At 43.6% G+C, this 27,700-nt stretch overlaps 1 protein-coding gene across 8 annotated transcripts; it reads left to right on the top strand.

Annotated features, from left to right (window-relative positions):
* ppip5k1a (diphosphoinositol pentakisphosphate kinase 1a) lies at nucleotides 1–26,870 on the top strand. Of its 8 annotated transcripts, XM_034614792.1 has the most exons (33): nucleotides 1–103; nucleotides 3,241–3,306; nucleotides 3,405–3,744; nucleotides 4,771–4,966; nucleotides 5,683–5,773; nucleotides 5,879–5,964; nucleotides 6,431–6,585; nucleotides 7,489–7,590; nucleotides 8,139–8,300; nucleotides 8,383–8,504; nucleotides 8,597–8,698; nucleotides 9,252–9,338; nucleotides 9,424–9,499; nucleotides 9,607–9,716; nucleotides 10,250–10,335; nucleotides 10,425–10,550; nucleotides 11,656–11,777; nucleotides 12,196–12,378; nucleotides 13,025–13,166; nucleotides 13,311–13,534; nucleotides 14,013–14,140; nucleotides 14,866–14,980; nucleotides 15,092–15,199; nucleotides 15,722–15,850; nucleotides 15,933–16,073; nucleotides 16,724–16,817; nucleotides 18,196–18,321; nucleotides 20,057–20,119; nucleotides 23,064–23,123; nucleotides 23,819–23,998; nucleotides 25,492–25,629; nucleotides 25,708–25,821; nucleotides 26,095–26,779. In XM_034614792.1, exons 3-33 carry the CDS (start codon nucleotides 3,601–3,603, stop codon nucleotides 26,682–26,684), a joined length of 4,302 nt encoding a protein of 1,433 aa, XP_034470683.1. In that variant the 5' UTR covers nucleotides 1–103; nucleotides 3,241–3,306; nucleotides 3,405–3,600; the 3' UTR covers nucleotides 26,685–26,779. The 8 variants fall into 8 exon arrangements, with proteins under 8 accessions (XP_034470683.1, XP_034470693.1, XP_034470710.1 ...); XM_034614802.1 differs by lacking the exon at nucleotides 20,057–20,119; XM_034614819.1 differs by lacking the exons at nucleotides 23,064–23,123; nucleotides 23,819–23,998 and having other exon boundaries at nucleotides 15,722–15,838; nucleotides 26,095–26,870.
* The last annotated feature ends 830 nt before the right edge of the window (nucleotides 26,871–27,700 follow it).

Raw genomic sequence — 27,700 nt, 5'->3', positions numbered from 1 at the left:
CCGCTCAGCCGCGCGTCACAGGGTGAAAGTAAGTTAGGTTTCCGTGTCAAAGTGTCAGGAGCAGAGGAGCTAATGGCTGCGGACCGACCCGAGCGGCTTCACTGTGAGTTTCTCTCTCATGTTCCCGTCTGAAGACGTCTCTTCACCGCGTGTCGCGTTCACATGACCGCTAGCACATGTATGTTCCTGCTGCGGGCCTGTCGCCACGGCCCGGTACCGCCAGCTAGCTCCATGCTAACTGGGGCTAATAGCTGCTCAATGTGATTTACACCAACGGAAGCTTCCGGTCGTTTTACGACAAATGATGAGATTCACCAACACAGTTTACGGTGAAGGAGCGTAGAGATGTCGAGATGTCAATCAAACGGACTTCTTACTGTGTGTGTGTGTGTGTGTGTGTGTGTGTGTGTGTGTGTGTGTGTGTGTGTGTGTGTGTGTGTGTACTGTGTGTGTGTGTGTACTGTGTGTGTACTGTACTGTGTGTGTGTACTGTACTGTGTGTGTGTGTACTGTACTGTGTGTGTGTACTGTGTGTGTATGTATGTATATGTGTGTGTACTGTGTGTATACTGTGTGTGTACTGTGTGTATACTGTGTGTGTACTGTGTGTGTGTGTGAGAGTGACAGAGAGCTCAGACCACTTGAGGGAATGTGATGTCATAACTATGATTCAAATCATATGTATTTTATGCAAACTGAGTCTGCATCATATACATTACAGTGTCATGTATTTATACATATATATTTGTGGGTGTGGGCAAATGGGTTCGGGCCTGAGGGGTCAGGGAGTAAATCGAGAAGGTCAACACACCAATACAATGAAGTGTTTGTAGTATTTCAGCTTCATGTTCTACACATTATTGAACATGCTTGGTATCATTTATTTCCATCGCAGGAGTAAAGACAAAGAACATCACTTCGCTTCATTTGATCAAAGTAAATAAACGCCAGCGCACGTCCTGCGGTCCAGACGCGTGCGCACGGGGCAGCGCAGGGCCGACGGTCTCTGGGTCGATTTTATGATATTTTTATGTTGCAGTTGTTACTGTTAACAAATGGTTGTGTAGGTAGAATTGACGCACAATTATATATTTCACTTGTTGACTAATAAACCAAAATAGATATAAGATTTGCATGGATTATCTTGACCGCCCTCCACAACCCTTTTTCCAGTGTAATTCCATGGATGAAATGAACAGGGGATTAAAGAGAGAAATGGTTGGACTGCAGGGATTCTGTGGAATGAAGCTTTTGGCTTCCACTTGGAAGTTGAAGTTGTATTTGACTTTGTCAAATTGCCTTTTAAATCTAGTATGTCACTCAATAGAGCTTTTCTTTTTATCCAGATCCATGAATTATTTTGAGAAATCAAGGAAAATGTTGAAAAAGTGAAGCGCTGTGAATACTTTCCGGATGCACTGTAATAACCAGCGAGCTGTTTCTCCTCAGTTCTTCAGCCGAAGCCTTTGACTTCAGCTGTAAATATTAATCAATAAATCCATTAACAGTAAATTCATCTGCTGCAATTCTTTTGATTTTCAGTTAATCTGAAGTCATTTTTTAGGGAAAAAACCTCAAACATTCTCTGAGTGCAGATTTGCAAATGTACACATCTTCTGCTTTTCTGTCATTTGCTTAGATTTGATAATACTTTTTGTACAAAACATCACATGTTTTAGAAAACTGATGGATGTGAGTTTTTTTCATTTGATAAACTTAACAGCATGTCAACTCATCGAGGAAATTTAAAAATACAATAATAATGAAATCATAATTTGCAGCTCTGTCTTCATGTTCCTGTTTGGTTTATTAAAACCCTGGATTGTTCTGAAGTTGTCACAATGCTGATGAAGGGTTTTTACAACGACTCTGTGTAGAATGAACCTGTAGAATGTAAACAACAAGCCAGTTCGCTGAAACCCCCAAAGTCCCATGAAAGAGCCAGGACGTGAGCTCGGTGGCAGCTCGTGCCTGTTTGTATGTGAGCAGGTGTAATGGAAGAGATTAGCTCGTACTCTCAAGCTCTGAAACACTAATCCACTCAGGCATGGAGAGTTGATCTTAAATCAGCCACTGCCAAAATAAGAAGAGAATGAACTTCTGCAGCAGGGAAACAGTTATGAAACGGGAACAGTTCACAGCCACAGACTTTAACTTCAACTCCTGCACATACACAGATTTAGACCAAACTTTAGTTCTATGAAATCCTGACAAGTACATCTATCAAAAACAACGGTTATTGTCTCCCACACATCTTTTACTGACACAAGAACATTTAATTGGTGGGAGACAGCAAAGTCTTGATCATTTCTGCCGTCACACAAGATGTTCTTCATTTTTTCATGAAAGTGCTCAAACTGATGATTATTTTCATTGATTAATATGTTGAATAAAGATTGTTTCGTTTACAGGAGGACCTCTACAAAGTTCTCCTTCTGCCTGACCAACAGTAGAAAAACCCAAAGACATTCAGTTAATCGTAGAATCTGCTCATTGTAGAAGATACTGATGAAAACCAGGGAATGTTCTGATTTGAGAAGCTGCAAACAGGTCATTTTACCAAGAAGATGCGTCGCTAAATAAATCATCAAAATAGTTGCTGATCAACAAATTAAATCATCGAAGATTTTGGTTAAAGCATTGTCTGCCATTTATTTTCTTTAGGTCATGGTGACTTTAAATGAACCAAATCCAGTCGTGTAGCGGGACCTCGGCCTGGTTGCAGCCGTATGTGTTTCTCCTCAGATGGAGAATCTCAGACTTTGGACACTTGTTTATCTATTGTCTTGGATATGAACAGTATTTTCCGCTGTAGATAGGCAGACTTGAGTGACTGTGCCTGATGCTCAGTTGTTCAGAGTGTGTCTCTGAGGCTGCTGGAGGGGAATGAGTGGTTTGTCTGTCCTGTCTCCATGACCGGCTCATGTTCAGTGATGATGGAAATGCACATCAGAGCCGATGCTTCTTTTGCAGCAGCAGCAGCGTCAGAGTTAAATTTGTAACAGTAAGAGAAAGACCAAGTTAACCATCTATTTAAATTTTTGTTTTCGTTATTACTATAAAAGTTTAACATGCTCTAATGTTCAGAAAACATTTTCCTCAAACTGTCCAAAACCGACCATAGACTTTAAGGAGCCCCCTCTCAGCTCCTAAACTCATTATGGGCAATGCAAATGAACAAGAGTGAAATCATGAATCCAGATCGTATGAATAATGTTGAATATCTTGTTTCTCTTGCAGGACTCCGTCTGGTTTACAAATGGAGGAAAGGACTGTCTACAAGTAGCTGGAGCTTCAGCCAATGATGTGAGATGTGAATATGCTGAATGAGAAACTTGAGTAACGACGTCATTGCAGAAGACTGACCTTCGCCGTCATTTCTCACATAACCTCCTCTGTTTTAGCCCCCCCTCCCGTATTCTGTCTCATCGTGCTCGTCTTCCTCACACACCTTCACCTCCCGGCTCTGCAGCCCAGCCCCGGCAGAGTGGACCCGTCCCTCTCCCCAGGCCTCGTGCCCTCCCATCGGCGGCCCGCTCCGGCGGTGTGTTGGTGTACGATGGCGCGGTGGGATGCTGAGGGCTGCCGCGGGGGACTGTGATGTCAGAGCCCAACAGCCCGGGCGAGAGCCGGCGTGGCGCTCCCAGATTCTTCGTGGGCTGCGAGGACGATGAGAGCGAGGCCCTGGAGGACAGCATGAGGACAGACATGGAGCTGTATGAGGACGACGAAGACACAGACTCGGTGGGAGACCTTTGTCAAACTTCATGTCCTCTGTTATTCGTTTCTCCGTGTAGCTATGGGTGCTAGCAGGAAGAACTTCTGGTATTATGTCATTTATAAGATTTTAGATGAGTCACCAGCAGAGTTTCAGTGAACATTGTGCACCATGATGACAATCAACAAGATGGTTCTGTAGTGCTTTTGAGCAGGACCATGCACCCTGTAACTGGGTTACACAGAGAAACAAGGTTAATGTGTTTACATGCAGCAGGTCCGAGATCAGATTCCTTATCTACAATCAACCTTATTGTGTTGGTTTCACTTTTATTTATATATATATATATATATATATATATATGTATACGCGCGCGTGTGTAAATGGATTTAAATACATGGGTGGATCTCTGCATGTCGTCACCTCCGTGGTGTTAAAACAGTTCAAATACTATTCAAAAATAAATATCTGTGTCTTCTTATTATTTATGAAAATCTGATTGTAAATAAAAAAACATCTTTATAATCATCATAATACAATATGATGAAAACAGGTAGTTAGCTCTTCACATCTCATAGTTCAGTTAGCTTCTATTTTGTGAAGCTTTCATAAATGTAGCACTACCGCCACCTACTGGTATAACGTTCTCAAAAAGATCCCAAACAATCAGTTCTTTCTTAAACATTATTATTGAAACAAACTATGTTGACTTACAAATGAAATGAGTTGAAACTTTGCACAGAACAGATTTACAGATTCAAGTCACTGTTTTATGAGTTGCATGACTTCTCCAGTGACAGTTTCATGTTCACACACTTTCTTCAGGAATAATCAGCTTCTCAGGTTTCTTTATAAACTCTTCTGTGATAACTGTAAATGTAGTTTCAACATTAGTCAGACTCACAGTGATGCTGCCACCCTGGTTTACTAGTGCATGATTCCTATCAGTCATCATTTACTGTCTGTACTGTCTCTCAGAAAAGACAAAAGGGACAAAGCTGCGCAGACAGATCATTAACGTGTGTCCTTCCCCTCACCCCCCCCCCCCTTAGCTTCCGGAGCAACAGATCGTGGTGGGGATCTGCTGCATGATGAAGAAGTCCAAGTCCAAGCCGATGACCCAGATCCTGGAGAGGCTGTGCAGGTTCGAGTACATCACCGTGGTCATCTTCCCAGAGGACGTCATCCTCAACGAGTCCGTGGACAAATGGCCTCTGTGCGACTGCCTCATCTCCTTCCACTCTAAGGGTACCACCCTCTCAAACACACACTGAGCAGAACCACTGTTCACCCTCTTGGGGGTTTTCATCAGTTATGTATGAAGCAAGTTTAATATGTTTCCTACAGAGGTGATAAAACTGATTATACTAAAATAAAAGAAATGCATTGATCTAACAGTCTTCAAACTGAAGATCCTGTGTAAACATGTTCATATCAACTGTGGGAAACTTTCATTTTACAGAATAAACCATGCAGAAATGTATTTATATTTATACTATACATAGAAATTGTTTATTTTCTACAGTTCTATATATGTGGTTTTAATGGTGTTTTTATTTATAGTTATTTTTATCAAAGTTTATGATTTAAACTGTAAAATATCAAATCTCAATTACATATATTGCTTAGATATATTTTGGCCAATATATCAGTAAAGTTTTCACATAAAAAATACATAATTCAGATGCTTCAACCTGATTCCATTTACACCTTGTGTTCTGATTGATCTGATCTGAGTCCTCGCGTGATCTCACTCAAAGGTTCAGCTGCAGTTCTTTCTCTCACATGAGAACTTGTGTCACTCTGAATCTGTTGTTCGTGAGAGTCACTTCATCCCTCGTGACAACTACAGATTGAATTTATTCTGTGGGAAACACGGTCTGCACTTTCATGTGGGCAAACTTCATGTGGGCAAACTTATTATGTTTAAACTTCATTTAATTATTACCTTTTATGTGGACCAGGCTTCCCACTGGACAAGGCAGTGAGCTACGCCAAACTTAGAAATCCTCTGCTCATCAACGACCTGAACATGCAGTACTACATTCAGGACAGGTAATCTGACGTCCTCTGACTTTATATACCATAAATGACTAATTAAAGGAAAGGTGAGGCATGTTGTGGTTTCCATATGTATATTATTTGATATGTCTTCAACAGGAGGGAGGTGTATCGCATCCTGCAGGAGGAAGGGATTGATCTGCCACGCTATGCCGTGCTGAACCGTGACCCAGATAAACCAGATGGTCAGTCTGCTAATGATAATAAATAAGTCCCTTCTCGTTGATGTATCTCTGTTCTTTTCTGCTCCAAACTAAAAGAGTACATTCTTCTACCTCCTCGACAACAGCCCTGCAGCCACAGTCCATGCGGCTTCCTGAGGCCTTCAATTTAAGACTGCATTGGTTTATTTAAGCTCGTGGATAAATATAGTATCAAATGTGAGGCAGGGACAAGTGTCCCCTACTTACGTGCTGTGACGTGATGGGTTAGGCATTTAACTGCTGTTTTTACACAGTGACGTAGAGAGAGTCCCTGGACTAATGAACCATCAGATGTTAATGTCTCTTCACTTGGCTGAGAGTGCAGATGCTTCATAGGCCTGAAGAGTAAACACTGACGGCTCCAGCATCATCTGTGTACATTATCATTGGAAATGGAAAGGGGCTTCCCGACAAACCCAAACACATCATCTACTTGTGTGTGTCTCAGAGTGTAACCTGGTGGAAGGAGAGGACCATGTGGAGGTGAACGGAGAGATATTCCAGAAGCCTTTCGTTGAGAAGCCCGTCTGTGCCGAGGACCACAACGTCTACATCTACTACCCCACGTCCGCTGGTGGTGGCAGCCAGCGGCTCTTCAGAAAGGTGGTTTGCTCAACCAGTGCACGTTAGCATGAAACTTCTGTCAATGTTGCCACAATAACCCCTCTCGATGCTCATTATGTTAATATATAGCTGTAAATCATAGGGCTGCACAATCAGCTGCATCTCAACAAGCGCGTCTCCTTTCTCCCTCAACCAATGACTGTGTTGTGTTGTTAACACCTAAATGAATCCAGAAGACTGAAGGTGGTGAGAACCAGAGTCCCAGTGTGGCTTTGCAGAAAAATGGTTCTGTGGTGTTTTAGATTTAGACAAGACGACAAAAGTCAAATCCACGTAAACCACAAGCCGTGTTTTTCCACAGTCGAAGCACCAAAGGATGACACCACAAATTTATATAATCATCTTGCACATCTCCGCCCTATTTTTACACGTTTCCTTTTGCAGAGAGAGAATCACTTTTTTTTTTGTTAATCATGTAATATATATTTTAGTTCCAGTTCATGGTTTTTGCCTCATGAAGCTTTGACCTGAATTTATTTCTATACTAAAGTTTGTGTTCTTGTTATCTGAACTAACAGCACAGCCCAGGGCTGTTCCTGACATTTTCCATGTGCGCCTTCATTTTATCTGTTTAGTAATAATGGCGAGGGCGCAACAGGTTTAACCTGTTAATGAATCCGCTGTGTGTATATTTTTGCTCATAAAAGGTGTAGATGTGTTAACAGTCACAACTGCGAGCAGCGTTTCTACTCTTAAGCAGTAAAATGCATGTATTCAAATTGAAGGAAGATTATGGATTATGTGGCCCTGCACCACTTCATAGCTTCTGTTTTAATGGTACGTGAGTCTATTGCTGTGCCAGAGAAAGAACATTACAATAAACACAACAGATGCAGCTTAAATTCCGACTGATGCAGTTTTCTTTCACTCTGAAATGTGCAGATTGGCAGTCGGAGCAGCGTGTACTCCCCGGAGAGCTGTGTGAGGAAGACGGGCTCTTACATCTATGAAGAGTTCATGCCAACAGATGGAACTGACGTGAAGGTGGAGGATTGATTATTCTCAATCTATTGAAGTGACTTGTCTGAGATGGAATATGAGACTTAAAGTGGTTGTTCACACAGAATATGTTGTGTAACTTCCTGTTGGGGACAAACTCGTAAGCGTATGTACATTAAAACGAATTCCATGACGTTTCAACAAGAAACGTCCAATCACTGAGGTTAACATTTTTCTAGGTGCAGTTCTAACATCAGACGGAAGCTGAAGATTTCCAACTGAATCAAGTTCTTTTTGAATTCAATGTCAGTTTTGAATGAGTCCAGTAACCATGGCAACAGTGTTTTCTTCTCAGCGCGTTGAGCTTGGTGCAGCGGCGCCGCCCTGGCCTCTGCTGTGTTCACAGCATCACACTGAAGACACAAAGTGTCCTTAACACAAATCTACCCACTGTGATGTCACCAGGTTTAATAGCGTAGTTCTAAATGTCTCATGGTCATTTTGAGCCGTGGGACAATCATCATTTTAGTCAGAACAACCTTTAGGATCAACTTTTAAATGAGAATAATTATGTTTATTTCCTGTGACCTCAGGTTTACACAGTGGGACCGGACTACGCTCATGCTGAGGCCCGGAAGTCTCCAGCTCTGGACGGGAAGGTGGAGAGAGACAGCGAAGGCAAGGAGGTCCGCTACCCTGTCATGCTCTCAGCCATGGAGAAACTGGTGGCCCGCAAGGTTTGCCTGGCATTTAAGGTGAGAAAGGACACGGTGGTGATGTGGTCTGGTTTGTCCCAGTTTTTATTCTGAAAGAAACGTGTCCTCTCGTCCTCCGCAGCAAACTGTCTGTGGCTTCGACCTTCTCAGAGCCAACGGACACTCGTTTGTGTGCGATGTCAATGGTTTCAGTTTCGTGAAAAACTCAATGAAGTACTATGACGACTGCGCCAAAATCCTGGGGTACGTCTCTAGTTTACTTTCTTCATTAGAACGCTTTCTCTCGACTTCGCTCCAGTATGATGGATTTAATTTGTGTCTTCATTGCGCTACAGGAACATTGTGATGCGTGAGCTGGCTCCTCAGTTTCAGATTCCTTGGTCTATCCCTACTGAGGCAGAGGACATCCCCATCGTTCCCACCACTTCAGGGACCATGTGAGTCATTATGGTGGAACATAAAAGGTTTCTACTGGAGGTGTCACCAGCATATTTCAATTGAATTTAGTCAGGGTCGTAATTATCCTCATGTTCCTCTTAATTACAATTTGCTTTAATGAGCTGAGCAGCTCAACCTGTCCGAGTTGAGACATCTGAGAACTACTGAGAGTGTATCCCTGAATCACTAACCTTCACCTCCACTTCTCATTCCTTTATTTGAAACTGTTTTCTGATGGTGTAAACTGACTTTATTTTTTCAAGGTCTCAAAGTTGCAGACCCAACAACTTCTGTGATTTTCTTTTATTTGATGATTGTCAGAGTAACTTCTGTACAACTTTGCACACTTCAGGTGATTGAATCATAAATAAGATTCATCCAATAACTACCTCTCAAATATTCTTATTTGACTCTATTAAAATATTTTAATTAATTTTAATATTTTATGTCCGTTAGCATCACCTTATAAACAATCACATACATATTTGTCAATGTTTTTTTGTTTTGGTGAATGAACATCAATGAGACGGAGTTTTTCTTTACCCTCCTCAGGATGGAACTGCGCTGTGTCATCGCCATCATCCGACACGGAGACAGAACGCCCAAACAGAAGATGAAGATGGAAGTCCGTAACCCCTTGTATGTACCGCTGTGTTTTCACCTTTCTTCTGCTGTGACGGATCAAATCCTGTTGATGGTTGAACTTTCCTTTGATTCATCCAAGGTTCTTTGATCTGTTTGAGAAATATGGAGGGTACAAAACGGGGAAACTAAAGCTGAAGAAACCAAAACAACTGCAGGTACCTAAGTCCGAGAAGGAACCGTTTGTTTGAACTGAACTTGTAACACAAACTGAGTCTGTGGTTTGTGAACATCTGTAACGTCTCTGCACTCTGACCGTCCACAGGAGGTGCTGGACATCACACGGCAGTTGTTAGCAGAACTAGGACAACACAATGACTGTGAGATAGAGGAGAAGAAGTCTAAACTGGAGCAGCTGAAGACTGTTCTGGAAATGTAAGTAAACTGGGTCATTGTATTAACAGTTAGTCCCCAAACTCTCCCCCAGCTTGTTCATGTCCTCGGACATTATTTCAAACCACTGAGTCGAGCTGAGAGGAAATGAGGGCGTGGAGGATGTTTTCCAGGTCTGTGTGAGATAAAGATTTAACCGTGGCTATGTTTCTTAAATAAAAAAAAAACATGGTTCACAACCTTCTTAAAGGGATAGTTCACAGAAAAATAAAAATTCACTCGTTATCTCCTCACCACTAAGTTTGAGGGGGGTGAAGTGTTTGAGACCACAAAACACTTCTGGACTTTCAGGGTCAAAAGTGTTGCAGCCAGATCAAATACAATTGAAGTAACTGGTGAGAACAGAAAACACACAACATGCCTCCATCCTGCTGCTGTGGTGTCCACCAGCTGTTTCTACATGAATAAAAACCACATTGTTAGAAATCAGGTAACACAGGTACATTACAACCACGTTTATTCATAAATGTCTTTTAATGATACCAAACGTGTTTCATTTTCTCATGCCAACAAAGGTACGGTCACTTCTCTGGGATCAACAGGAAAGTGCAGTTAACGTACCTGCCCCACGGGCAGCCCAAAACCTCCAGTGAGGAAGAAGGTAGGACAACACCTCTTTTCACCTTCCACTCCAAGTACATGTTGAACTGAAGTGACGATGCAGTGGCTTCGTCTGGGTTTGTTTTGCAGACACACGTAAGGAAGGTCCGTCTCTGCTGCTGGTGCTGAAGTGGGGGGGGGAGCTGACTCCTGCTGGCAGAGTTCAGGCCGAGGAGCTGGGAAGAGCCTTCCGCTGCATGTACCCCGGAGGACAAGGTCAGACCCTGTTGACTTCCTCCTTCAAATCACTGCCACCAGCAACTCTGGGATTCTATCATATTCATTTATTACATTTTTTATTTAAAGATGAGATGTCTGAGCACCCAGTTTGTTATAGAAAACAACTTATGAGTCTTTGACTTCATATTTAAGAGACTTTTCATTTCTTATTTTACTGAGCAGACACAGATGATACAGTCAGAAGTAGGACCTGAAAAAAGACCAACGTGTTTACAGTACACATTCATACATATTGTGTTGATGGTTTATTATGATTATATACAGGTGTGCTTATCTAAAATGTCTATTTAAAGTATAAAAACTGTTGTTATACTGTATTAAGACTAAATAGACAACTAGCTACCAACAGCTAACAAACCTCAGGGAATATGGAGTTTTGAAATTCATAGAGGTTAATTTCTAACACAGAAGGATTGTTGAGGCTCTTTGCCAGAGAACTTGAGATGTAAACATGGACAGGAAAGCTGACACTCTTCAATAAGACAAAGCAAATAGTCACATGACATTTTAGAAGCTGAGGTACAAAGAGTTCAGATGTTTCTGGGTCAAAGTGTGAAATCCATCCAACGCATTAGTTCTTTAAAAGACCAGATCTTAGAGGAAAACAATGGAAACTAAGCCGTAAGACTTTGTGTGGTGCAGTGTAGTTTTTATTATCAAATAGAGTTGTCTATTCTTAATTAAACCCCAGCAAGGAGTTTTTAATTGCCTATGAAACTGTCTTATTTTAATATTGCTGCCTCTTTAGGACCTAAAATGGCAAATGAGACAATCTTGGATACATTTTCAATGTCTGTGGTCGGGACAGATTACCAGCGAGGTCAGAGCAACAACTTACGTCTGTGTTTAGACGCCCACCTTTCGGCCCCTGCACATCGAGTGACTTGTTATGGTCTCAGGTCTCAGGTGGGACGAAAATCAACCAAAATCACAAGTTCCTTGTAGGAGCTTTAATTATTAGTTATTACTCTCAAAAAGGTCCTTTTGTCCAGATACATCTACCCGCTGCTTTATGGTGAACTTGAAACCAGAACGTCAGCTGTGCTCATGCTCTGATGTTGTTGGGTCTGTGTTCTCGTAGGAGACTACGCTGGATTTCCTGGCTGCGGGTTACTGCGGCTGCACAGCACCTACAGACATGACCTGAAGATCTATGCGTCTGATGAAGGAAGGGTGCAGATGACGGCCGCAGCTTTCGCTAAGGTGTGCAGAACAGAAATGAGCTATTCATGGAAATCTCTCAATCTTTTCAAATTTGTCATTACAAATACAAAATGGATATTTGTTTAGACTGTAGTCAGCTGTGGAGAGAAGCCTTAGCCATAGAAAGAAAAGAGTGAGCTAAACAGAAATGTCAGCAGAGGATATGAAGTGTGAAGAAGAGGAAAGCAGCTTTGTCCAAGCTGATTTCAGTACTTTCCACTGTTGGTGTGTAATAACTGTAGAAATTACTGTCATAGATCAACTGTCAAATGGTGTGTGTGTGTGTGTGTGTGTGTGTGTGTGTGTGTGTGTGTGTGTGTGTGTGTGTGTGTGTGTGTGTGTGTGTGTGTGTGTGTGTGTGTGTGTGTGTGTGTGTGTGTGTGTGTGTGTGTGCGCGCGCGCGCGCGTGTGTGTGCAGGGTTTGCTGGCGCTGGAGGGGGAGCTGACTCCCATCCTGGTGCAGATGGTGAAGAGTGCCAACATGAACGGGCTGCTGGACAACGACAGCGACTCGCTGAGCAGCTGCCAGCACCGTGTGAAGGCCAGACTCCACGACATCCTCCAGAAGGACCGGGACTTCATCGATGAAGACTACGATCGGGTGATTAGCACGTTTACCACTGAGCCGTCAACAGGGACTGAGGAAGCACTGCTGTTAATCTGTTGACCTCTGAGCACCTTCTTAGACGCAGGAAGGACTCCACATATACGTGATCAAGAGTCTCGCTGACACGTGGCCTCCTCCGACTTCATTTCTACCAAATATCTGAAAGAACCGGTGACATCTGCAGAGCCCAGGCAGTCGTGTGGTGTGAACTGGCAGCGAGCCCATGACTTTGAAAGTCCTGTTGTCTGAATTTTACAATAACAACCATTTATGCAAAGGGATCTTGAGAAGTGCAGAAGAGAAGGTGCTCACAGGTCAAGTTCTGATTTCACAGTTTAGTTCATGTTTTCTTACTTCTCTGTTATTCACCTACTGAATGTCTCCCACAGTGATTGTTGGACTGTGAGGATGATATGTAGAGACGCCTTGTTCACGTTAAACCTGGGAACCTACTTGTCTTTGATCATTCAGAAGATCACGAACCTGTCATGGTGGAAGCAGAGAGGATTTTATTTTCTAACTGTGTTAGAGGTTAATCATATTTCATCATGTTACTTACATAGATCTGTCTGGCGGTGTTCTTCCGAACCGGCTTATTTATCTAAGAGCTTTGTCATTTCTCTTTCCTTTTGCATGACAGCTGGCGCCGAACTGCAGCGCCTCTTTGGTGAATTCAATGAAGATCGTCCAGAACCCGGTGGCCACATGTGACCAGGTCTACGCCCTCATTCAGAATCTCACCTCTCAGATCCGCAAAAGAATGGAGGACCCCAAGTCAGCTGGTGAGTAAACTCCTCTGTCGGCCTGGAGGTCGAGGTTTGACACTTTGAAAACACCAAACTATGGATTGAGAGCAAATGGTGGTTTTGTTTATCAGAATATTTTACCACTAGCAGCATAATATCCTTCTATCTTCAACTCCTCAGACCTGCAGCTTTACCACAGTGAGACACTGGAGCTGATGCTGCAGCGCTGGTCCAAACTCGAGAGAGACTTCCGCATGAAGAACGGCCGCTACGACATCAGTAAAATCCCCGACATTTATGACTGTGTAAAGTATGACGTGATCCACAACGCCACTCTGGGCCTGGAGGACACGCTGGAGCTGTTCCGACTGTCTCGAGCTTTGGCCGACATCGTCATCCCACAGGTGAGAGCGGAGGACGGAGAGGACACATGTTACCACTGGACCACAGAAACAGTCTTTGGAGCTTTTTCAGTCTACGGCCATTTTTGTCTACTTTTATTTTTCTATAACAATCCAAGATGAGTTTAATGACAAGAAGCAATGTACAGTCACCAAATGTCATAATTTACTTACTTAAATTCTGCATAAAACTCTGCAGATAAATTATATTTCTTTCAAAGTCAGATGCTCCAATAACCATGTTAAGACACTTAAGAAAATAAAAGTGACTGAGTGTTGATAATTTGAAGTTTTTCTCTTCACCATGAAATAAAGTTCTTTGATAATTCACCTCACTCACTGTGTGATAGTGAAATGTGCGGTTGAGGAGATTGGTCCTAGTTTAAGCTTGTGAATAAACTTATTATGTGAATCAAAGTATTTTCAGAGATATTACCAGTTGTACCTTTTCCATTAGTTTTTTTTATTTTCTTTTTTTTAGGAATATGGCATAAATAAAGTGGAGAAATTGGACATAGCGTACGCCTACTGCCTCCCACTGGTCAGGAAGATTCAGCTGGACCTGCAGAGGACCCACGAGGACGAGTCTGTCAACAAGCTACATCCTCTGTGAGTCCGATGAGTCCAGTCCATTTACTACTGGGTACAGGAGGTGCAGTAAACTATACACTCAGTAGGAGTAATAGTCCAGTAATGTCTGGAGCAGCTTCAGAGCAGCTCTACAGTTAAATAAGATTTCCCTGTTTGAAGATATTAGTACATGTGTCGTTCCTGCTGGAGGCATCTCGCCTCTGCAGCAGCTGCACTGGTCTTCAACCTGAGTTCACTCACACTGCTCCGCTCCCTTCACTGGTTACCAGTGGCTGCCCACAGCCGCCTCAAGACACTGGTACTTGTGAACGGATCGGGTCCAGTCTACACCCAGGACATGGTCAAACCTTCCCCCCCGTCCACTCCGCTCTGCATCGACCAATCAGCTGCTCCCTCACTGCGAGGGACAGCTGTCACTCAACATCTGGACAGTTTGTTGTCCTGGCTCCTAAACAGTGGAACGAGCTCCACATGGACATCAGGACAGACAGTCCACACGTCTTCCTCCAGACTGAAGACACTTCTCTTCAGACCACACCTCGGTCAAGAAGATGATGTCTAATAACCATCGTCTACTCTGGTGTTTATATAATAAATATAAAAAAGTTAGTTGCACTTACGTGTAGAACTTTGTAGTAGAACAGCAAGAACCATGTGAGTCTCTTTGGACAAAAGCTTCAGCTAAATGAAAGTGTTTGTGACAAACTCCTTGAGTGAAACTGACGTGAGTGTCATGTCTGCAGGTACTCTCGTGGAGTGATGTCACCTGGACGCCATGTCAGGACACGCTTGTACTTCACCAGTGAAAGTCACGTCCACTCTCTGCTCAGCATCTTCCGCTACGGTGCCCTGCTCGATGTAAGCAGCTGAAGGTCACATCTGTGGAGGGAGTGTTGCTCTGATGAGGGGAAGCTGAGTTTATTCTCTCTCTCTCTCCCCCCCCCCTCTCTCTCTCCCCCCCCGTCTCAGGAGGAGAAGGACCAGCAGTGGAAGCGTGCCATGGATTACCTCAGTGCTGTGTCTGAACTCAACTATATGACTCAGATAGTCATCATGTTGTATGAGGACAACAATAAGGTAGTTGTTTAACCACATGTAGTTCATTGCATTGTATCATCCCAGTAGTACATGATCATTTGTCTTTGTAGGTACACACTAGTATTTATAGAAGTTAATATAATTATATAAGCAATCATAATTAATAAGTGATCAGCCCTAACTAAAATGTTGTGCGGTGCACACCCTATTTAAAGGGAAGAATAAAAGTATGAGGTTGTTAACACACCGTCCTCTAATAGAGCCCACATCATGTGATTGAGTGAAATGTGGCTCCTCCCCCCCGCCTGGTGTCAGTCAAGACAGGAATCCTATCACGTTCCCACACGTTATTATCTCATGGCCACAAATTAATAATTCGTTGCTATGACTTATTTCTTTTCCAAAATGTCACCGGGAGGCTCCGTAGTTTAAAGAGAATTACGACTTTTTGTTTATTATTCCTGAAAGTAAAATCCATCATTCAACTTCAGTCTCATTTTGGAAACAGTGAAGACAAGTTTGAACGTTCTGTCGGTTCCGTCTCTGTCGCTCTCGGTACAGGACCTGACCTCCGAGGAGCGTTTCCACGTGGAGCTTCACTTCAGCCCGGGCGTCAAAGGCGTGGAGGAGGAGGAGAACGCCCCCACCGGCTTCGGCTTCAGGCCGGCTTCAGCAGAGGTAGCACGGCAGGTAGATCGCATCCAAACATTTTGTCTGCGCCGTAGATCTGCAGAGAGCAGCATGTGTATTCTCTCTCCCTCCGCTCATTCAGAACGGCCAGAAACAGCCCGACCCCGGCAGCCTGGAGGACCTCTCCCGAGACGAGACGGACCGCGCTGTGCCGCTGTCCGAGCCAATCACCATTCAGAGAAGGTCCCCGCTCATACGCAATCACAAGACTGGATCCATGGAGGTGAGATCCAGAGACTTGATGTTGTCCATCATAAGACCATTAAACACAAACCCACTGTCTGTTTAATACACTGTAAATAAAGATGGACGACATGACGGCTCCCTAAAGCGAAGCCAAATCATCTGGATCGCCCCCTGGTGGCCGGCTGCAGCAAAGGTCATAAACCTCCTCCTTGTTAGCAGATGTGACCAAACTAAAAGTGTTGATGTTTCTGATCCGTTTGGTTTTAATTCATAATTCGATGATGTAAAAAAGAGACGTCATGATTGACAGCTGAGACTGACTCATGATTGGTTGAGCACATTTGTGGGCGGGGCGTCGATACCACAGCTTTACTCCACGATCACTACTGCACCGACTCAGACTGCAAATGATGTCCCCGCCACAAGGGGGCAGTGTTCATGGCTGAGATATATCAGCTTCATCTTTGTGTCACTGTAGGAAGTGGGTTCAGTCTGTGGTTTGATCACTGACCTCCACAGCTCCACTGGGATTTAACTGTTTCTTGGATTGACCCACAGCTTCTCCTCTGTGAATTTGACCTCTCTTGTTACAAGTCTTATTTTACTCTGTAAACCAGCAGCACAGACTGGTTTTTGATAAACTCTACCAGTTTGCCTGATGATCTTTGTGTTTGTGTGTTGGACCAGGTCCTGTCGGAAACATCCTCCTCCAAAGTGGGCAGCTACCGCCTCTTCTCCTTCTGCTCGCGTCAGTCCCCCGAGATGAAACAAAGTGGATTAGGTAGGCATCATCGTGCCCTGTTGCCGTGGCAACTGTGTGTAGATGACAGTGTGAAATGTGTGCAGGTTTGGTGAGATGACGTTTGGTCTGAGACGACAGGATCTGACAGTTCATGGAAATAAAACACTCTGTACACTTCTGTGAGAAACATGAAGGCAGCCGGGGTTTGCATATTTTCCCCAGTTGAAGATTTGAATGTGATGCGTTCACTTGTTATTGAAGAACTAGTTTCAGAGTACAGTAGGAACTGAGTAATGATGAAATGGAGGCTACATTTTATTTATTAACGTGATTTAAATCATGAGAATCAAGGATGAGGAAATTGGTCTCAACACAGTTGTTCTGCATCAAACATCAACTGAGGGATTTTCTTCTGTAAATGGGATGAAAATCCTCAGTAGATATTTGTGTCGCTGTTCAGATGCTGAAGCTTTGCATTCGATTCAGAATCAAAGTGTTGACCTCTATGCAGGTCACAGATTAACATTTCCTTCTCTCCATTGCAATAAGCCTCCATCCTTTCCCTCCTCAACCTGATAGAATGACTCTGATGCTTTAGACTCTGATGCTGTGGCTATTAAAAGAAAAATCCGCCCCAGGTTGCACATCTGTCACTTTTGTTTGTTGTCGTGAGATCAGAACCTCGCAGACCTCGGCCGAGGCTGATCACTGTACTGCATCTACATGTACTGAGATCAGAAACATCTGGATCATTATCTGGATCTGCACCAAATTTCACCTTTTCATAGATGAATAGATAACACTCTAAATATGTCTGAATTTATTTCTTAAACATCTCTGCATCATTTCTTAAGAGATTCACAAAATGTCTAAAAATCTAACAATGTTAAAGAAAGTTGAAAAAACATCCAGGTTGATTCCAGGAGTCAAATGCAGGAGTTCTTCTGTGGCTCAACCTCCAAACTTAAGTAGTTGTTGTGTTACTGCTGACCGACAAACTGCAATGGAAACACAACCTCCTTGAAATAAACAAATTACAGTCCAATGTACTTTATCTTGAAACCCCCGGTTTCCATTGAGGTGTCATTCTCCTGGACTGACAGTGTCCTCTTGACTCGATGTTCTCTTTCTCTGCTTCTCCTCTTTTCTCTGTTTGGACAAAGTGAAAAGGAAGAGGGCGATGGGAGGTCCGACGTGTTGAAAGTGTTTCGGGGGGGATTTTTCCTTTTAGCCTCGTATCCTGACGAAGTGATTGAACTTAAAACTTGTGAAGTAGATGTTGCTATGAGTTGCATGGTCTCTTCTGTCTCTCTGTCCCTCTGTCTCTCTTCTTCTGTCTCTTTTCTCTGCCCCGTTGTTTTGAGTAACAGCATGTTAATGTAGCAGTGACTAATCCCGCCCCCGCCCCCCCTCGCAGGCTCTCAGTGCGCCGGCCTCTTCAGCACCACTGTCCTAGGTGGGTCCTCTAGCGCCCCTAACCTGCAGGACTACGCACGTGCACACCGCAAAAAATACTCCACCGGCAGTCTGTCCTACAAAGACGGTACGTGTTTCAGACCGTGCTCCTTCACAAACCTGCACAAGTCCACAGCAGATCAGTGTCCTACACATGTCCTCCTGAAGATATTACAGTTATAAAGTAGTTCCTGAGCAAAGTGCTGTGAGGAAACTGGGCACCAAGAACATATGAAGTAGAACTGTTAAGTAGAGCCTGACCGATTAATCATTGCTGAGATGAAGACTTTATTTCACAGAATAAACGATGCCGATGTGCTTTCATGTTTATACTTTATTTAAGTGTCTATTTTCTTAATTCAAGTTCTATATAATCAGTTATATTTCTGTTTTCTTTTCTTTTACAGTTATTTATCATAAAGTTTATGGTTAAACTGTAAAATATCAAACCTCAGTTACATTTCTTTGATAACATCTTAAGAATCATCGCCAACTTTTAAATAATATATAAATCTATTTCTCTATTGGCCCCTCAACTCTGGTCGGGCTCTATGAAAAGCTGTCGATCATAGTAGTAAAGGCCGTAGAACATATAAGTATCACTTATTAAAACTATAGTGTTTTATAGTCTTTAAATCTGAAATCGGTTTTGAAATATTTTGTGTATTTTTAGGCTCCATCTTCATCCTAGTCTCCAAACCAGTGGATTTTCCCATCGTCTCCCTCCACATCACTTTGAGTTCCTTCTTGTTGTTCCTGTAGCGTAGTGGTCACATGCTGCCTCGTGCCCAGTGAACACAGGGTTAACTGCAGTGTTGTCAGTCTGGAGCTTTTTGAGTTTGTTTTTTGGAGAGTTTAATAGTTGTTTGATTTATGTTTCCATTCTGAGATGCATGAATGAATCTCCAGTTCATCAGTACGTGTCCATTCACTGCCGCTCGTTCACAAAACCATCATCTGCTCGTGTGTTCTTTCTAATCTTCCATGAGTCCGTTCAGTCTGCAGTTCTCATCGTCGACTGGCTTTAAAACATTTGTGATATTCATAGTTTGAAATACTCATTATTCGCTGTTTGTTTCACTTTTATTTGATTTGATTGGAAGCTCCGTCTGTGACCGTGCACGTGAAAAGAAAATCTAAATGATCAAATATTGAATTCAGGGATAATGACTCATCAAAACGCAGTCAGTGGTTCTTGGCCTTGATTGTGTGGCTGAGTGTAAAGTGTGTTGTCATGTGGTCCAGTAGGTGTCAGTGTGGTATCATCCAGACGTTTCCTCACTGTCGGTCTTTGTCATCCATCTTGTTTCACCTCATTCTCAGAATCAAAGGGAGCTTTGTGTTTCCCATGCATCAGTGCACGTTGCTCCTCTGAGCACAGCAGCGGCCTCTTGTTTTATATTCTCTTCATGCTGAAGCTTCTTCAGTTCACCACTTGTTTTTCCATCGTTGTCTCTGTGTCAGAACACAAGTCCGAGCTTTATTTCACTCTTCAGCTGGAGTTGTTATCCAGCTGCTCACGTTCAGTCCTCAGGAAGAGAAGCACAGACATCTGATGGGATTATCGGGCTTTTTTCCGACTTGTCAGTGTCTGCTCTTCAGCTCTAGTGAACACTTTGAACCCTTTTAACACTATTAACACTATTTAATGTCCCTGTCATCAGAAGATGTTTCATCCCGTCACACAGCTTCACACTCCTGACAGCACAACGTTTTTTAGAAGCTCCCCACCTGCGTCCACATTAGAACAGAACAGGGACATAATAAGACATGATTATTATACAAGTTGCTGTGGCTCATAGAATTTTTTTTTATTTCCTCAGAGTTGTTGTCTATGCCGGCAGTAAAACGATTTTCTGTGTCGTTTGCAAAGTATCCGACTAATGGTACGTCTGCTTCTTTCAAGTATTTTTCCACTTCACCTCCCTTTGTCTTGCATGTGTTCAGAATTTTGTTTTTGACCTGTTTTTTTCCACATGGCCTTTCAGCATAACCAGGTTTCCATTTTATTACATTTTTCTGATTTTTTGTTTACCCATTGGCTTTGGACTTTCCTAACACTACCTGACATTCTGTGTCTAACCAGGGTTCCCACAGGTCATTAGAGAAACGTCTTTTTGAGACAGAATGTCAGTGACTTCAACAAAGACACGAAATATAACCATCTTCACACAGCGTCTTATAATAATAAGGAACAGCACTTGATATCTCAAGGGAATTATTTCAAATTAAAAGTCTTTTTTTACGTCTTCACGTGGTCTCTTTTCACTCCTGGATGATTAATGAATATAATTAAATAATCTCATCCAGCCTTTATACAGTAGATCATAGTCAGGTTTACTCCATGCCTCTTGTTCTAGTTCATTTCACACTTACATTGCCTTTGTATTCTATTTGTTCCAGCCCATTGTAATATATTTTAAATAGTATTTAAAGTGTGTCTCAGTGTGAACGCTTCCTGCAGTTGTCCCGGTGATGACACGTGTTTACGTGCAGCGGCTCTGCACTGACCTGATTCCTCATGTGACTGCTCAACACTCTGCCCCTGGGATGTAACCTCGAACAGACAGCTGTGTGTATTTACACTGTTTACAATATTGTGTAGATAAAATGAAAAATTCACCAAAACCGACTGAACATACTTTTCTATCACAATATTAGAAAAATGAGTTAGTAAAATACCTGTTGTGTGTCCAGCAGGTCCCTCAGTTAATCTGATAAAGAACAATGCAGCTCTACTGTTCTCGTCACTGATCGACACGGAATAAACAGACAGGTCGTATATTCTGTCAACTCCAAAAAAACAACCATATGTAAAAGAGCCAACTCAGAAGAGTCGTTTCCATTTCAGGCAGTAGTTCTAAGTTCTGAACTACACTGAAGTGTCGGCACGTAGATATTCTTACGGATGTTTTTAAATATAGAAGTACTTATTTCTTTTGTGCTGTTGTTTAACCCTCTTATGGACATAATGTGGTTCAAACCCACGGTAACGATCCTTTTATGATGTAAGTCTGAATTCTAGAAACAGGCTGGTGGTCGTCTCTGTTTTGTCATCGCTCTGACTCACTTGAATTTAAACCACTGGTGACAGAGTAGCTCAGTTTCCAGCTGTAATATAATCCTGGTTGTAGTTTGTTTACTTGTGTTTTCTTCCTGTGTTTCGTTAAGTATCCTACAGAACAGGGATTTAAAGGGACTTTAACCTTTGTAAAGTTGAGTCAACTTGTATGCGTCAGTTTACAGAATCCGTAAACTGTTAGTTTTTTATTGTTGTAGATAATATTTAAATCCCTAAACATAAAGACACCGAACCAGTGAGATCAGGATCAGGAGATTTAACAGCGTGCGTGCTCATTGTTAAACTCCACATGACTGTTGAACCCTTCTCCTGTTTCCTCTGACCTCAGCCTCATGATCAATGAGTCGAACCTGGATCTTAGAGCTGGGCGATAAAACGACAGCTATAATTATCGCGATATCACTTTTCCTCGATGGCAACATAAGACATGATCGATAGAACTCATCCCGTCCATGTTTTGACAGACTTGTCAAACCCTAACGCTGTGTTTGAACTTCTTTGTTGCAGAAGAAGCGACGCCCCGTTTATCCAGGAACATAAATATGAATTCAGCAGGTTTTTATAAAGATCAGTTTGTGTGATGATTAGAAAACGTCAGAGGAGCTGAGTCACTTGTTGACCAGCGGAGAAATGAGCCTCGGTGCAGTGGCGCTGATTTGATTCATATCACGAGATATATATATATATATATCTCGTGATAGGATTTCTTCCCATATCGCCCAGCCCTACTGGATTTATATTGTGTTAGTCCATGAGCTGGGTCTGTGGATGAAAGGATGGAGAGTGATAAATCCCCAGGTTCAGTTCTCGTGATGATCTGGGGAAGGGTTCAATCTTTGTTCATCTCCTCATTGATCCGTTTTAACTCATAAACACACTCATGGTGTTTGATGTTTTCAGTGCACAGATGTGGTTGTTCAGTGTTTTCAAGATTTCAAAATATTCTAATGTTAATTATGAAGTATGTTGGTTATGTTTGTGGCTGTGAGTGAATGTTTACTCAGATTTTTTCTTTTTCTGTCTAAAATAAAAGTCTGGTTTTGGTTTAAAATGATGAAATTGACATTAGGGGTCTGGATTTTATAAATGTTCTTTTCTCTGCTGTTGGATTGAAAAGCAACGTTGAGCTTTCTGTCTTGTTGGTCTTGGTTTAATTGGCTTGGGAAGTTTATTAAAGTGTTTTGTTGAAGTTTCAGCAGCAGCAGTCAGATCTCACCCAGTTGGAAATGAACACAGACTTTTATAAAAGGAGACATATTCAGTTTGATAATATTAATCAGTGTTATGACTGTAAATTGTTTTCATGCTCTACGTTCCTCAGACTGTCCATCGCTGCAGCTCCTCTTTCAGCCTCTGTCTCAAACTCTTGGTTTTAGCTCCTGTCTCTTTAAGACCCCCCTCCTGATGAAGTCTGTTCTGATTGGTCAGCGGTTTGCTAGGTGTGTGTTCGTGTGTGTGTGATGTCACAGTGATGTCACAGTGATGTCACAGTGATGCCATGTGATGCAGAACAATGAACTACTGACGAGGTGCGTCTGTGATGGAGAGGAGCTCCTGTTATCACAGACTTTTTATCTCCAGGATGTTTTACTTTCACTAAAAACCTTTATAGCACAACAGAGGAAAGAAATGCTGAAAACACACACATCACATGTCTTCTTTAAAATTATACATGTAGCACACACACACACACACACACACACACACACCACGGCTGTGCTTTGTGTGACATATATCATTTACCACAGGAACACAAGACGACACATCCACCATAGCAGTGGCTCCACCTCTGTGGTGCAGTGCGACAGGTACGACTCACTGACCTCCTCTGTGTCCAGCTGCAGCTTTATAGTGTAATAGATGTTATCCGTGGTCCAATCAGTCGGTTCATGTGGACACCAGATTTATCTATGTATGCATAAATACTTTCTGTTATGCATATCTGCTGTGTTCCTCTGGCAGCTGCTCACTGCTTCCTGAGTCTCACTTGCTCCTTTGTGGTTTTCTTCATGACCTGGATGTTGTTGTGAATCGTTTCCTGTTGAAGTCACGTTGAAGCTGCAGAGGAGCAACATGATGGGTTTTTATTTGCAGCCTCTTGTTTGAGCTTCAGTTAAGAGCTGGATGCTTTTTATCAGGAAACTGCTTGAGATGATTTTGCTGCTTTTTCTTTTTTTTTATCTTTAGCTGTTTGGCAGCTGAGATAATCTGTTGGCTGCGTCTTTGGTTTCCAGCAGTAAACAACCTTTAAACAGACACACACACACACACACACACACACACACACACACACACACACACACACACACACACACTGCACTTCCTCCTCCTCCTCCTCTTTGCTGTTTCCCTTCCTCTCGCTCTCCTCTGTATCATCCTTCGCTCCTTCCCCTCCTCCCTTCTTCTTTGCTCATATCCTATCGTTTCATGTCTTTTGTACTGCTCCTGCTCCTCCTGCTCCTCCACTGCTCTGTCCTTCCTCGCTCTCCCTCTTCTTCCTCAGAGCCCTTTGAGGAGCACCATGTGGCCCAGTTATTGAGGCCTTTCTTCACCGACCCCAGCTTGAGCCGCCACCTCTCTCTGGACGGGGCGCTGGCCCACCACCTCCACCAGTGCTCCTACCACCTCCGCCTCTTCAGAAACTGGCTGATCTCCGGCCAGGACCCCCTAGAGTACCTCTACGGTCAGCCCCTGGCCCCGCCCTCCACACCCCCAGCCTCACGCCCTGTCCAACCACTGCTCACGGTTGTTGGGACTGTGCTCGTTCTTTGGTTGACTCATGCTTTGCTCTTGGTGTTTCTGCATGCTTGCCTGTGTCTGTGGTTATGCAGATTGCAGGCTGGAGTGGTGTGAGCTGTTTTTTGGTCCATTTATTCAGTTAAATCAAATCTGTAACTCCTCCCCCTCTGCAGCAGCTCCAATAATCTGTAAACGCACACATCTTCTAATTCTGTATCTTCTCTTTTAGGACCAATGATCTTTAAACCTTATGAAATAATGCTGCAACGTATTTCTAATATCATCTGACAGTTAAAAATCAGTTACAAATCTAAATAACGATTTCCCAGAGCCGAAGATGATTCTTTATTATCTAAGATAATAAGTCAACTAATAAAGAAACACGTGAAGATTTTAGATCACGTTGTTTCAGCCAAACAACTATTTTCTGTTTAGATTTTACTTCTGTGGCATTTTACAAAGACGATGCTTAAAACTGTATTAAACTACCATCGTTTAAATGTAGAATAGAAACAAAGATTAAATTACATTTCTAACTCGTGCTCGTGAGCAGTCAGAGGTTTGGTGAATTTAAAACGTGTTCAGACACTAAACTTGTACATTACATGATTTTCACCTTCGTTCACTGATCGTAAATCTACTGAACGTTGTCATGTTCGTGGTGCGTTGCATGTGACGTGAATCTTTAATGTTTAAGTGACAAACAAGTCGCTGCGGCACCATCAAGACACCCCCCCCCCCCCCCCCCCCCCCCCCCCCGTGTTACATAGAGCTGGTGTTAATCCACATCACATTCAGCTGCATTTCTAATTAGCTTCTGTTTGAGTTGGTTTGAATGTCACTGTCCCTCCTTCCTGATCCTAACCAGCATGTGACTCCTGCCTGTTTTCTGTACATGTGGAGACGCCCGGTGCAGATGAACACTGTGAAATAACAAACATCCTCTGTGGAGCTTTTTAAACACGTGAGACGAGCTGTGGTTTGACGCTCTGTGACTAAACGGCTCTGGTGACATGTGGCTTGGTTGTGAACTAACGGGGATGAACTGATGACCTTGATGCTGCGATCTGGACGGCTGCTGGTAGAGCCGCTGTGCGTCTGTCGGGTCGGAGCAGAAGGTCGGACTTCATGGTTTTTGAGGCCTGCTCGCTTTTGCAAATGGAGCCAGATGTTTGGGACATGCAGATGTGTTACCATTTGATATGGTGTCATGCTGTTTTGGCGTTAAGCATGGTTTTTGCTTTTTGCCTGCGTGGAAACGAACCGTTGAGGCTGGCAGGAGTTGACAGCTGGTCGGGCAGCGTGTTGAGGTGTAGTTTATGGATGGTAGCGGTGCAGTGGTGTTAGCTGAAGTGGTTCTGCCTGCTCCTCTTCCTGAGCGTTGGTGTCGCTGAGGGCTGATGTGCCTGCGGGCGTCGTGTCTCTCCTCTGCCACAGGCTTTGAAGGCTGCTCCATGGTGCCCTCCATCTATCCTCTGGAAACGCTGCACAACTCACTGTCGCTCAAACAGGTCGACGAGTTCCTCACCGGAGTGTGCGAGAGCGCCGGGGACCCACACACCAGGACTACCAGAGGTTAGAGACCGAATGTCACATTACCAATTATAAACATTATAATCCTCACCGCTTATTGTTCTATTTTTATCCCTGCAGCTCTGTCAGCCATGTTCGACACACACAACCAGCCGTCAGTGGACTCGTACATCCCCCAGAGAGTCCTCTCTTCTTCCATCTCCCTCAGATCTCGCTCTGACAGACCTCCTTGGTGTGAGTATCGCAGCGGCTCCACGGCTGACGTTTCTAGGTTGTCCTTCTTCAGCTGTCTCAGTTTCAGACGTCTGTGGATTATTTATGGCATAAAAGTCCTCCTCACTGTTTTGTCTCTGTTACTGCTGTCTGTCATCTGTGGAACCCGCTGAACCCACAACACTTTTCATGCAAATTAAACCATAGTAATTGTTAAGTCTTTGTGTCTTCAGTTCTATATTTTATGTTCTTAATCACATTCTCTCTCTGTGTGTTTGTTTTGTGTCCGTGCAGACAGCAGCGGTCCGTCCAGCACAGTGTCCAGCGCTGGGCCGTCCTCTCCCACCACAGCTGACACTTCCCCACGCTTCAGTTTCAGCGATAAGATCTCCCTCACCTCTCAGAGCAGTGAGGAAACTCACTCGTCTCAAAACATTGCCTCTCAGCCAGCGCCTCACGTCGGGTCACTGGACCCAGCTGGCCCTGCAGCTTCTCCCCCCGCTGAAGTCCCACTGACTCCAAACAACTCACCAGAGGACGATGACGCCGCTGGTCTCCAGTCAGATCATCCTGAGGACGGACCAGACTCTGCCTCAGTGGAACTGTCGGATCCTGACCTGAGGCCGGCCTGCTCTGCGTTAGCTGAGCTGGCTCTGGGTCGGATGGAGGGTTACTGCCTCCCCAGCTCTCTGCCTGTGCTTCTGGAGCTCCGAGAGAGCGGCAGTGAGGCGGGCTCCAGCTCCCAGACGCCTCAGTCCCCTGAGGGGCCTGACGAGTTCTTTGACACCCAGGAGTCCATGGAGCTGTGGATGGACAGTCCAGAGAGCCCCCCCCAGCCGGACACGCCTCTGGAGGGTGGAGCCACTCACCCAGCCGAGCCGTAGAGCGTCTAACGTGGTTAAATCTGTAGCTTTACTGGCGTCATCCTTGTTGTCAATCATTATCCAACCAGGCCTCCCCCTCCTCGAGCTTGACCGAGCTGTGCAGCTGGTCCTGTGTTGGACAATCATAAGATGATGTCGTATTGTTCGTTGCCTTTCACTGAGCGAATCCTCCGGCTCAGTCCGTCTGTCTCTGTCTAAAGGTGAAGCTTTGTCGTGAAGCTCAACTTAAACAGCTCTGTTACTGTCTCCTCTCCTTAAAGCTGCATTAATCAATATTTGGCCACTAGGGGGCAGAAGAACTGACGCAATTGTGTCTGAGTTTATTTCATCATCCACCCGATGAACGTGAATCCAGTGTTTTCTTCTGTTCACCGGCTCCTCGCTAATGTCCGATGTCAGGAAATCTGCTGTAAAGAAGCTAACAGAAGATTTTCCACGTTTCCACATCTGATCGGTTGATTGACCATAAATATATTGATTAACGGAGCTTTAACCTCTCAGCTCTCTCACCTCCAGCTGCAGTAGACGGACCATGCGTCACCGATGTCACTGGGGCAGCTTCACCTCATCGTAGACACACGAGCACAAACGTTCTACATGTTTGTTACAGGAGAAAGTGAAAAAACAATGGATGAGTCTTCATCATGCACCGAGCGTCTTCATGTTCAGAGTCTTCATCACTAACGTGTGGAAGTTTCTAATGTGCGTCCTCTCCAGGTCAAAGCGTGTGTGCACTGCTTACTGCCAAAGTCCTTAAGCCTCCTCCAAGATTTAATATAATCAGTAGAGAAAGATGGAGACGATATTTATTTTGAAACTGCAGCTTGAAGAGAAATATCTGGTATTTTTAATAGCTTCACATTAGATATTTAATTGTACCATAGCTAATGTATATTCTCTGTGAAATCGCCTCATGTGGGGACAAAAATCTAAAATCCTTTCATCACTGAACAAACAGGAGGGGCATTTTACATTCAGTGCTTTTATTGTGGCGAGCAGTGATGTAGCAGGTGTGG

The sequence above is a fragment of the Hippoglossus hippoglossus genome, chromosome 3, assembly GCF_009819705.1.
Source record: "Hippoglossus hippoglossus isolate fHipHip1 chromosome 3, fHipHip1.pri, whole genome shotgun sequence".
NCBI lineage: Eukaryota > Metazoa > Chordata > Actinopteri > Pleuronectiformes > Pleuronectidae > Hippoglossus > Hippoglossus hippoglossus.
This window is presented reverse-complemented; position numbering and strand designations above follow the sequence as displayed.